This window comes from Nycticebus coucang, chromosome 9, assembly GCF_027406575.1.
Source record: "Nycticebus coucang isolate mNycCou1 chromosome 9, mNycCou1.pri, whole genome shotgun sequence".
NCBI lineage: Eukaryota > Metazoa > Chordata > Mammalia > Primates > Lorisidae > Nycticebus > Nycticebus coucang.
Window position 1 is genome coordinate 73,403,057 of NC_069788.1, and position 12,086 is coordinate 73,415,142.

At 41.3% G+C, this 12,086-nt stretch overlaps 1 protein-coding gene across 2 annotated transcripts in view; it reads left to right on the forward strand.

The window, feature by feature from the left end:
• F13A1 (coagulation factor XIII A chain) overlaps positions 1 to 9,078 on the forward strand; it is a 161,511-nt gene extending 152,433 nt beyond the window's left edge. For both annotated transcript variants that reach the window (XM_053603078.1, XM_053603077.1), the window contains exon 15: positions 7,389 to 9,078. In XM_053603078.1, coding sequence (XP_053459053.1) covers positions 7,389 to 7,542 — 154 coding nt within the window. In that variant the 3' untranslated portion in view covers positions 7,543 to 9,078. The remainder of the gene's footprint in view (positions 1 to 7,388) is intronic.
• The last annotated feature ends 3,008 nt before the right edge of the window (positions 9,079 to 12,086 follow it).

Here is a 12,086-nt window from a genome sequence, read left to right on the forward strand (position 1 = left end):
GTCTGGAGCCTGAGAAGCCCAAGATCAAGTGCTGGTCAATTCAGTTTTGTTTTTTGTTTGTTTGTTTTGTTTTTACATTGGAGTGAGACTTTAATGGCCCTTGAAATATCCAGGTACAGCAGAAGGGCAATTTGGTTCTTAATAATGGTTCTCTTCCTGGCTCTATGAAATGGCACTTTCTAGGGGTCCAAGTTGTCACATAGATTTTCTTACTGTATCTTCACATGGTACAGAGAGAGGCAGGCAAGCTCTTTGGTATGTCTTCTTTTAAGGGCACTAATCCCACCATAAGGGCCCCACCCTCATAACTTCATCAAAATGAATTACTTACCAAAAGCTCCATCCTCAAATACTATCACATTGGGGGTTTGAGCTGCAACAAGTGGATTTTAGGGAACACAATACTTAGTCCATAATAGTTCTGAATCTCTTTTAAAATAATTTTTATTGGTAGGTTTGTAATGGTACATATTTAGGTGGCACAGTTTGATGTTGTGATACATGTCCTTGTTGTATAATTATCAAATCAGTGTAGTTAGCCTATCCATCCATCACCTCATGAATTTACCATTTCTTCAAGGCAAGAACACTCAAAACCCTCTCTTCTAGCTATCTTGTACAGTACCTTATTCTTAACCCTCTTCACCCTACTGTGCAATAGAACACTAGAATGCATTTACCCTCCTCAGCACTTTGTATCCATTGACCAATCTCTCCTCATACCCACCTCCCCCCATCCCCCGCCAATATCTGGTAGCCACCACTCTACTCTCTATCATTTAAATTTTTCAGTTGAATAATATCATCCAGTATTTGTCTTTCTGTGTCTGGTTTATTTCACTTAACAAAATGTCCTTCAGGTCCATCCATGTTGTAGGGCGGCGCCTGTGGCTCAGTGAGTAGGACGCCGGCCCCATATACCGAGGGTGGTGGGTTCAAACCCAGCCCCAGCCAAACTTCAACCAAAAAATAGCCGGGCGTTGTGGCGGGCGCCTGTAGTACCAGCTGCTTGGGAGGCTGAGGCAAGAGAATCACATAAACCCAAGAGCTGGAGGTTGCTGTGAGCCATGTGACGCCACGGCACTCTACCGAGGGCAGTAAAGTGAGACTCTGTCTCTACAAAAAAAAAAAAAAAGAAAATGACAAGATTTTGTTTGTTTCTAATGGCTGAATAGTTATGGAAACCAAGATCCAGGATAGCAACTCTCCCAGAAAAGTAAGCTTTGTTTTTCAAAGATATTCAAAAATTGGGTTGGGGGAAAACATAATATAGAGAGCATTTGTTATCTAAGATGGGCTTCGGGCTTTGGAGCAAGCATTACTCTCTCTTTCCTCCTGACTCCAGCATACACCTTCATAACCAAGGCCCGAGCCAGCCAGCACCCACTTCCACATGGTCAAATAATTAGAAACACTCCACCGTACCCTGTATTTCTGAGATCTGGTTTAGGAATGCCAGATCCATGTGACAACTTGGACCCCTAGAAAGTGCCATTTCATAGAGCCAAAATCTCTGCAAGACTGTGTTCCTCTCTAGAATGCAGATCTCAAGACTGTTGGGGAATCACTACCTCTACTCATCCACCAGCACCCCTGCCAGGTGTTGTGTCTAGAAGTCAGGGGGTTTTCAGTCTAAAACAGAGGGCCTGGAAAGTGGAAGCAAATGAGCAGAAAATTGGAACCAGCAACAAGGAAGGTGGTACCATGTCTCCCCTGGGGTCTGAGCCAACTCTACTCATGATGTCTTAACTGCTTGCTCTCATCTACCTCCTGCCCATTTCAAATGCTCAGAGGTTCTACTAACAGACCCTTAGCTTTTTTTTTTTTTTTTGTAGAGACAGAGTCTCACTGTACCACCCTCGGGTAGAGTGCCGTGGCGTTACATGGCTCACAGCAACCTCTAACTCTTGGGCTTACGCGATTCTCCTGCCTCAGCCTCCCGAGCAGCTGGGACTACAGGCGCCCGCCACAACGCCCGGCTATTTTTTTTTTGTTGCAGTTTGGCCGGGGCTGGGTTTGAACCCGCCACCCTCGGCATATGGGGCCGGCGCCCTACTCACTGAGCCACAGGCGCCGCCCCAGACCCTTAGCTTTTAAGTTTTCTGCACTTGGTGCCTCCAGAGCATCAAATAATTCAATTTCCAGATTCATTTTTCTCTTTAAAAAATGATCATGTTCAGTGAGTTTAAGAAAAAAAATTCCCTGACTTGGTTTAAACTTTAAGTTTCTCAAGTAGGACAGAAGTTGAGGGCTAGATACACAGAGGACAAACCATGGGTAGTTGCAGTTTATTGTAATAATAATCCCATTTGCCTGTGTGCATTCAAGATGATAAATGGCCAGTGTAGCTTGATGGCTCAGCACATTATTCAGAATCATTTATCACAATATCCATCCCCAGGAAATATGATTATTCCAACACTACTCCACTTACCAAAATGGGCAAATAATTTTTTCTCTCTCTTTCTGTTAAGTATTTATCAGTAGGTACAATGGCATGCATGTGTACTTTCACATATGAGTATTTTTGTATGTACACATCACTATGTGGATGCTTTAATGCAAATGATATAGTACAGCTTAAGATTTCCTTTCTCTTTGAGGCAGTTACCTAGGGCATATGGGCCCAGGTCAGATTCTTAAGCAGGACAACTGTTTCACAAAGTGACACTTATTGATCACTTGGGGAAACCAGGGGAGAAAGAATGAATGGATATGGGTTAAAGTAGCACAGCTGTTGAGAAATAAATATCTCAAACTTATATTCATAGTGAATTGATTACTGTCAATTAAGGACAGAGAATTGTCTCTTTGCATATGGACAGGAGAAACTTCCCTAAATAATTTTGCAGAGACTTCCAGCAGAGCAGACAATAAACCACAACAATAGTGGTGATAATAATAGTAAGAAAAAGAACACATTTCTAACACTGCTTAGCACTTACCATATCTTGCCATGATCATAAGTGCAGCACAAGTATTAATTACCCCCATCCTCTCCTCACCCTATGCAGTATCCAATAGTGTCCACCCTTTACAAAACAATGATGATTCCAATGTCTTTCAAAACTTGAATCATAAAATCAATTCACTGTGTTTGACAAAATATTCATATATAGGTTATGTCTGTGTCCATTTTTCATATAATTTGGCTTTTATATTACTGATTAAAAAAACTTAGCCACATTTATAAAGAACAAAAATTAAGCAAAGTATTAACACATACCAAATTAATGTACACATTTTAGATTATCGGTGTCAAAGTTAATACCTAGAGAAGCTTCCTAGAGTGTGCTCCCCAAAGCCATAGATGCCTTTTCCAACTCGCTAGCCATGGATTTGACAGAAAAGAGGATTTCTTATTTAGGATCTGCACTTCTGATTTCCTTTTTTTACCCCAATGGATGTACACCACACAGCCAGCTGAAATACATATTATTTTACTGCTTTTTGAAGAAACATTGAGGTTCTATCAATAATTTTATATGGAATAGGTCACACACAAGTGTACAGCACCATTATTTCCCCCTTCATTTTGGCTGTATGCAAAGTGGTGCTTATGACCCCAGGTCCCACAGGGCAATTGAGGGGTCATGTAGCTGAAGCTCTTGAGTCACTGTTAATTTCCTCAGAGCTCCTCTGCCAGCTACCTAGTCTAAAGTTTAGTGACGCCCAGCTCCTTTGGCCCCCCCCCCGGCCTCTCTCTGTTGTATCTGGTAGGAAGTACCTCACCCAGTCCCTGAGTGCTTTCTCTGTGGGATCTATGGATCCTCAAGAGGCACAGAATTCCTTTCTACAACACATTCTCCTTTTCTCAGTACTTTTCTTCAGGTCCTCTGACATGTTTCTGTTCTTGAAGTCCCACTATCCTTTTCTGACCTTAGGTGCTCCCACAACCCCTGCTCCTTTCATAAGCTTCTGGGTTGTGGGTGCTGGTGTGAACTGTGGGATTCTTGTCTGACTCACCCATTTCCCAGCTGTGAAATCTGAAGGAAGCCTTTTGATGTCTTTGAACTGTACTTTCCTTACCTGTCATTGAGGGATAAAAATGCCTTTCTTCTTGGGTGGATTAGAAACTTAACCTTACACTGGTAATTCTCTTTTCCTCCTCAGTCTTTACCCCATACCTTTCCATTCATCTAAATAGAGGCCTCTCGCCCCACAGAACTGAGAACCGCTGACCTCTTGTGTACTGACACAGCATTCACTGAAACTCAGCCACACTTACATAGTACAGACTCACCCATTCTCCAAGTCCACACACCTGGAGAAAAAGAGTTCGGCATAGAATTCAGCCTACTCACTTATATTTATGAACACTGTTCTAAGGCTTGAATTGGCCAATTTATTCATCTATAGCTAGTTAGGTAGTGAATAAACTAGTTATGTGGGTAATTTTCCCTTCATTTCTTACTCAGCCTAAAAATTACATATAGCCCAAAATTACATATTACCTTGAATAAATGTCACCATAACCGCTGATGTGGCAAAATTTTGTCACATAATAAATTCATCTCGTGAAAGCTAGAGTTAGCTGAAATACTGGATTGTCATTGTATAAACAAACAGCTACTATCATGAAATGACAACAGCTACTATTTTCTGAATGTTCACTGCATACCAGGCCCAGTCCTGGGCACTTTGCTTGGACTGCCTAATCCTTATGGTAGGTCTATGGAGTAAACACTGAATGGTTCCCATTTTGCAGATAAGAAAACAGAGGCTTATAGAAGGACAATAAATTGCCTAAGATTATATGGCTAGGAACTGAAAGGGTTAAGTGTTGAGCCCAAGTACCTGGACTTCAGAGTCCATGGAGCTTGTAACCAGAAGAGAGTATTTCATCATATAGATGCCAGGTGTTTCACATTATTTAGATAGCAATGTCTGATTGTTTGGAAAATGGATACATTCATTCCAATTTGCTTTTCTCTCTATAGCTCCATCTGATAGGCAAACACAACCGTTAAATAAACTCCACATTTAATAGTGCTAATTATGAAACCATACTACAAAACAAGACCCTTTTTTTTTTTTCCTTTGAGACAGAGTCCCACCCTGTGCCCTGAGCAGACTGCAATGGCATCATAGCTCACTGCAACCTCAGACTCAGGCTGTGGGCATCTGCTGCCTCAGTCTCCAAAGGCCACTGAGATTACAGGCACTTGCAGTGGCACCCACCTGGGTTTTTCCATTGTTTTGGAAGTCAAGGTCTCACTGTTGCTCAGGCAAGTTGTGAACTCCTGAGCTCAAGCAATTCTCCCTCCTTAGCCTCCCACAGTGCTGGAATTACAGGTGTGAGCCACCGCTCCCAGCACAAGACCATTTTTTTACTTGGCATTCTTCACTGCCTATACAGTAGAACCTCTATGGTTGACCACCTCCCTACAATGACCACCTCACCTCTGTAAGTTGACCTAATTTTCATAGACTGGACATATACTACATGTACATATCAATCAATACAGCAGGCTTAATCCCTTACGTTGACCACCTCTGTATGTCAAACAGTTTGTTACAGTACCCTGGTGGTCAACTTACAGAGGTTCTATGGTATAACAGTGTGTTCTTTTCAAACTTCTAACCACCCAAAATTGCTAAGTATTTACAGAGGCTTGATGTCTCCAAGCTCATTAGAATTCAAAACTAGTAATGAGCCAATTTTAGTGACCATAAAGTAACTTTGAGAACCAGATGGTTTTACAGCCTAATGAGTCATATTTGGAGGAAGCCATATACTGCATTATACAAAGACATGTGGGACAGATTGTGTCATCCCAGAGCAGAAGCAGCCAATACTTTTGCTATGAGGCAAGTCTTTTTACTACCCCTCATTTTTCTGATGTTCAAGTTTTCATAAAATGCAAAATAGTATAAACTGTATTCTACTAATATGACTCTAGAAAGAATATGAAGCTTGTTCCCATTCCAGCTCTTCCATTATCTGGACCATTGGGTCCTGTGACCTTGGAGATTAAGTAGGGTATTTAGGACCTCAGTTTCCTGATCTGTAAAATGACAACGTTGGACTAAGTGATTTCTAAAGTTTCTCTGATTCTGACAGGAGTCTGTGCCCCTGAAAATAGTCCCCTTTTCTCTCTTTCCAATATACCCATGGTGGTCTTCATTCATCTACCTTCCACTCTTCCAGAGAAAGAGTGGCCCCGGGGTCCACTGCCAAGTCACCAAGCACATGCCCTCCTGAGGGCCAGAGACCATTGATCAAGAATGCAGTGAACATTTGTAGGAAGCTCTTGACACTGAACAGAAGAGTATCTATTTTGAGAAATACAACCTATGAAAAAGTGAGCATAGAGGTCAGAAAAAGTATTTTCTTGTAGAATATAGTATGAAATACAATGTGCAGTAGCAGAAAAAGCATGAGTTTGGAACTCAGTTAAACCTGGGTTCAAATCTCATCTCTGCCCATTTACCAACTATGTGATCGGAAAAAGTAACTTCACTTGTTTAGCCTTCCATTTTTCTTAGTCATAAAATGTATTGAATGGTGTCTACCTCAAGGTACTACTATCACACTTATAAAACCTGAATATAATCTCCTCCCAAGGAGAGAATAGAAGAGAAAAAAAAATGTATATATATATATATATATATATATATATATATATATGAAGCACCCAGAGAAGCCTAAATCTCCACAGTGGGGATTGACCTCCATCATCCACTAGAGTAGACTTGCCCATGAGACTCAGGAAGACCTCAGGGTACAAGGCTGGGATAGAGAGAAGAACACTAAGACCATCAAAAGTTATATCATCATTAGGGCAGATAGAGCATTGGAAACAAATAAATAGCAGAAAGTTGCAGGGGTGGTGGTTGAAATAAGATTACAAATTATAAAACATAAAGATATTCAAAGTCAGATGGCAGCAATCGGGGCTGTGTTCCAAATGCTGGGCCTGGAAACAAGGTCTATCCCATGGGGGTTGGCTAATTAGAGTGTCATGAGATTCAGATAAGTATCTAATCCCAGGAGGGAACCAAAGAGGCAAAAAAAAAAAAAAATGAGCCAATGAAGATCAGTCACATAGGTAAGGCTGCCATAGAAGGCCTGGGGACAAACCAGAATTCAGTTGCCTGGTGCCTGAGTGGGGTTTAGCCAGCATCTCACAACTCCTGGGAGGCCACTGGATACAGCTAAGTGGAAGAAACATGACCCAGTGGGACTGTCAGTGACAGGTTCTGCCTTATATGGGGACCTTATCTGGGTTGTAACTTACTGAATCAACCAACCAGGCCCTTCAGTCCACTAAGAATCATTAACTGAAAGAAAGAAACCAAGAGACTCAGGCAAGGGTTCTGATCACTTACCAATCAGGACAGGAAGCTGAATTTGCCAACCTCTCTTTTCTTTTCCATCTTTTCAGTGAAATCCAGCCCAACGCCACCGTGCAATGGGAAGAAGTATGTCGACCTTGGGTCTCTGGTCCTCGAAAGCTGATAGCCAGCATGACCAGTGACTCCTTGAGACATGTGTACGGCGAGCTAGACTTGCACATTCAAAGACGACCTTCTGTGTAGATGCACAGGAAGCCAAGATGGACCCAGCCTCCTGTAGTTGTGGCTAAGAAAATGCTAATGCAAAAATAATCAGCTCTTGCTTTAACTTAGATGTCAAGACCCAGACAGTCTGGAGAGTGCTGACGCCACATATTTCAAATACACACTTTTCAAAACCTAGGCTATTCAGCATGGAAGTTAGTTTTTTTTAATGGCTCTACCTTCCAAAAGATTCTGAGCATTAGCTTTAACTAGGTTCTAATTAAGCTTTCATGGCTTGTAAGAGTAAAAGTCATCATTTATCATCATGAATGGCTGCAGCTCCAAATATCAGGGGTCCCCTAGCAGGAGGATTTGATCGATACTGAGACTTGTGATTCCCCACCTAGTCTTTTGGGGTAACACACTCCTCGAAAGGGAAGGAAACATGTCATTTGGGCCCATGAAGTCTATTCCCCTTTCTTAGAATCAGGTTCTACGCTCTGTATCAGAATATTTCTCCCAGGAATTGAAAGCAACATCATTTTTCTTCTTGGCAAAGCTAGGGAAAGGTCTTCCATCTTGCACCTGCAGCCAACCGACTGCCTGCCAAATTTCACAGATTTACCTTGTGAGAAGATGTGGTCCCACATTAGCAAATTACATTTGTAGGAAACTTAATCACCTAAGAGGAGATAAGAAAGCAGGTGCAGTATACAGGTCTATTAAATAATGTAGTTTTATGGTGCATTATATAGAAGGTGTCACACAGTGGCCTGATCAGCAGGAAATGATATCCCCTAGTCTAACCCTTTCTGGTATATAGTAATAGAAAGTAAAGAGGCTGGTTTGGTACTGAATAAATGAGGAATTAGTCTCCTTAATTAGTGATTATACGTCACCTGCCTGTCTGGGATCCTTCACACAGGGATGCAGGCTCAGATCCTTTTTTAGAGATAGAATAAATCCAACAGGTTGAAGAAGCCAGCAGGTCTTGTGGCCAGACATGTGGAAGGATGGTGGCCACTGATTTTCTCCTGTCCTTCTCATCACCCATGTTGGGACCTTGGCGTGGCACTCAGGTGCTGAGAGGTGACATAGACTCAGCTTTGCAAATAACCGGTGCTGATTCTGACCCAAGAACAAAAGAATGACATTATTTGTATTATGCTCAAAGGCACCAAAAGACAAGGCTACCTGGTATTTATTTGCAAGGTTGATTTATGTTCAGAATTTCCCACTGATATGCCTAAGATGTGATATAGGTCAGCAGACTGTGATTCTTAGCAAAAAATGAACAGCACACTAGGGGGAAAGCCAAATGGAATACTCTGGTATATATAACTTCTAAGCCTTTGAGATGGTTCCTGAGCCTTCAGCACTAACCTGTGAGGGTTACTGGTTCCCTCTGTAGATGCATCGTACACAGCTCCACTAAGTCACCTCCCAGCATTTGCCAAGCTTCCCAATTTAAAAATGAAATGCATTTTTCTAGCCTGTTTAACTGGCTTAACTTAGTATATTTTGTATTAGTTAGAATGTAATAGAAGCTTAAAATAAAGTTGCTCTGATTATATTTGCATCTGCACAGATGTGAATGATTTTAATTTTCACAACACACTACTAATCAGAACTGCTTGAGAAGTCACCCTCCTTCTGCAGCAGACAACTCACCTTGGACAGGACAACAAGCATTTGTCCCAAAAAGAAAATGGCTAGAATTGGTGTTGAAGTCAAAGTCATCTTTTTTCACCTCCCTCTCTCCATCTTATTAACCATATTCACTGAAGAAACAAGTTGAATATTTAGTTTAAAAACCAGCTTCCAGAAACTTCAAAATCTCTGCAGATATTTTCTTATGAACCATCTCATGAACCATTGTACTGAATTAGTGGACAGCCAACATGGAGATCTATCATTATGAATGCCTGATACAATTTTAGGACAAGGATAGAAAATATGTGGCAAACATGCATAGGAGATCTATGTTCAAGGCAGACATCACTGAACAATTGCAGCTCAGATAGGACCTCTGAGTCCTTCTCAACTACAGGCAGCAACTACCAACTGATTTGGAGCTGGCATTCAGGATGAAACGTACTTTTCATGGCTTCATTAGAGCAAACTCATCCTCTTTAATAGCTGGAAATCCACACCATATAATAATGCTGTGGCTCTAAGAATCATATTTCAGCAATGGTAACAACCCATGTGTCTCAGATCACAGCAGAGACCATGAGTTCTAGCTTCTGCCTGTGCTAGCCCTCAATGCTATTAAACAAATCTTCATTTGTGTTTAGCGTTTCAATGACAAAAGAAAAGTAATAATAGTTATATTTCCACAAGGTTCTTCTGGGGGATATCTCAAACATTAACAACAACCCACATAGGATGATAGATAGAGATAGACAGTTGTATTTTATTCAAATAATTTCATCTCATCAAACTTGTGAGAGATGTAAAGATTACTATTTCCAACCTGTTAATGGAGAGTCTGGTAAAGCCTAGAAAGCTATGTGTCATGACAAATCAAGCTGGGGGTGGGAGTAGGCAGTGAGAACAAACTCCGGTTTAAGAACCACACTTACTCTTATTGTCTCTTTGGAGTTTTAAGAACACTGACATAAGATCAACTTCAAAACTCTTTGAACAGCCTGCAGTATGACAGCAAATAAGAATATGCACAATAGTAGGAGTGTGGAGGGAGATGGCGTTTGTGCTAGACTCATTGGCACAAACTCCATTAAAAGTCCCAAAATCCCAGGTGGAAGGTCATTGTTTATGAATGTCCAATGTCATTATAAAGTTAGTAAATAGTTCAACCAACCCAACCATCCATTCACCTTTCCTTCCATCTAGCCATTCCCCTACCATTCAGCCAACTATCCAGCCTTCCAACTGTCTATCCATCCTCTATTCCAACCATCCATTCATGTATGCATCAGGTATAATTCTAAAGAGACAGAGCATAGGAATTCAAAGATGAAAATTCCATAATACCCACACAGAAAGAGTTTATAAGGCAGAGGAAGGAGATGCAAGGTCTATAAACAGGTAAAGAACAATAAGCTAGGTATGATAATAGAGGAATGGCCAGAGTACCATGGGGAAAAAGACAAAAGGATGCCTGAAGAAGACATTCCTGTTGTTAACAGGAATAAGAAGAAAAGGTCTAGACTGAATCTTGAAAAAAAACAATAAGAGGTAAGTAGGAGACCGTTTAAGAGAGGGGCATGAACTACACCCTCGGTTAGCTTGGCGCAGAGAGATGGTGAGTATCCAGCAAGGAGAAGCAGGGCCAGAAACACAGGTAGGGGTCAGAGTTGGAGCACTTTCTGATATGAGAATTTGCTCCTCTGGGCTGTAATGCAGAGTGGAGCTAGTAGAGGATGCCAGCGACAAACTGGATACTGATCTAAAAGCTACAGATGAATCAAGGAGTGACAGGGCCAAAAAAGTAGAGGGTGGAATGCCTAATGCAGGCCAATGAGGAAGGTTTCAGATTAAGGATGTGGCCCCAGTTGGGCTTTGGAGCGGGAAATGAGATATATCCATTTGGGCCCAAGCAGATCAGTGGGAGAGCTGGCAGGTGGGGTGCTATCTATGTCCGCACTAATAGAAGTGTGAACAGACAAGTCTCTGGAAGCTAAAATTTGGGCAGACACAAAATCACGCTAGGAAGGGACCACTGAAGACTCAGGATCTTGGCCAAAAGGTCATGTTCACCTCTGTATTCAAGACAAAGTTCTTCACCTCAGGACCCAACAGAACAACCACTTCTGGAAACACTTTTTCCCACCTTAATTCAAGTTTGTCCCTCTGTTCTCAGCACCTCAACTCATTCACCTCAACACTCACCTTTCTGTACAGTAATGAGAACAAGCCAAACAAACAAAAAAAAGTTGTCTATGAGAAATCACTTTACAAAACAAACAAGCCAATAAATGAGAAACAAAGCACCCAGTTGCACTAAGAAAAGGACCAAGAAAATTGTGTTTACCTCAATTGCCAGGAATTACACTAAGCATTTTCCAGGGCTAGAAACAATGAACATTTTTTAAAGATACTTGGTAAACTCACTGCTGATACAATTCATGAACTCTCATTAATGTTCTGCTAGTCATTATTCTAGGACTTAAGTAATTATCTAAGTACTGCTTCACCAGCCCTGAGAATAACATAAGGGGTCTAATGAATATTATTTATTAGTAAAAAGCATGCACCTATCCACAAAGAAGATTCTTTCCTCTTCTCTCTGGTGTCAGCAAGAAGATAGAGCAAGGGAAGAAGATACAGCAAGGGAAGAAAAAAATTACACTCAGATTTACACTTTATTATCTGAAGATGGCAGATTTTAAATTACCTTTAAAAGACTATCACTCTTTACATTGAGAAGTGGGGTCCACATTTCCTTTCTTGTCCTTGATTCCAGGTGGGCTTTATGATTGTTTTGCCCTTTGACTGAAGGAATGTGATAGAAACAATGCTGCCAGTTCTCAGGCCTGAGCTTTGGAAAACTGGCAGCTTCCACTTCTTAACTCTTGAAATCTTCATGGAAGCCCTGAGTGTCTATGTAAAAGCTCAAC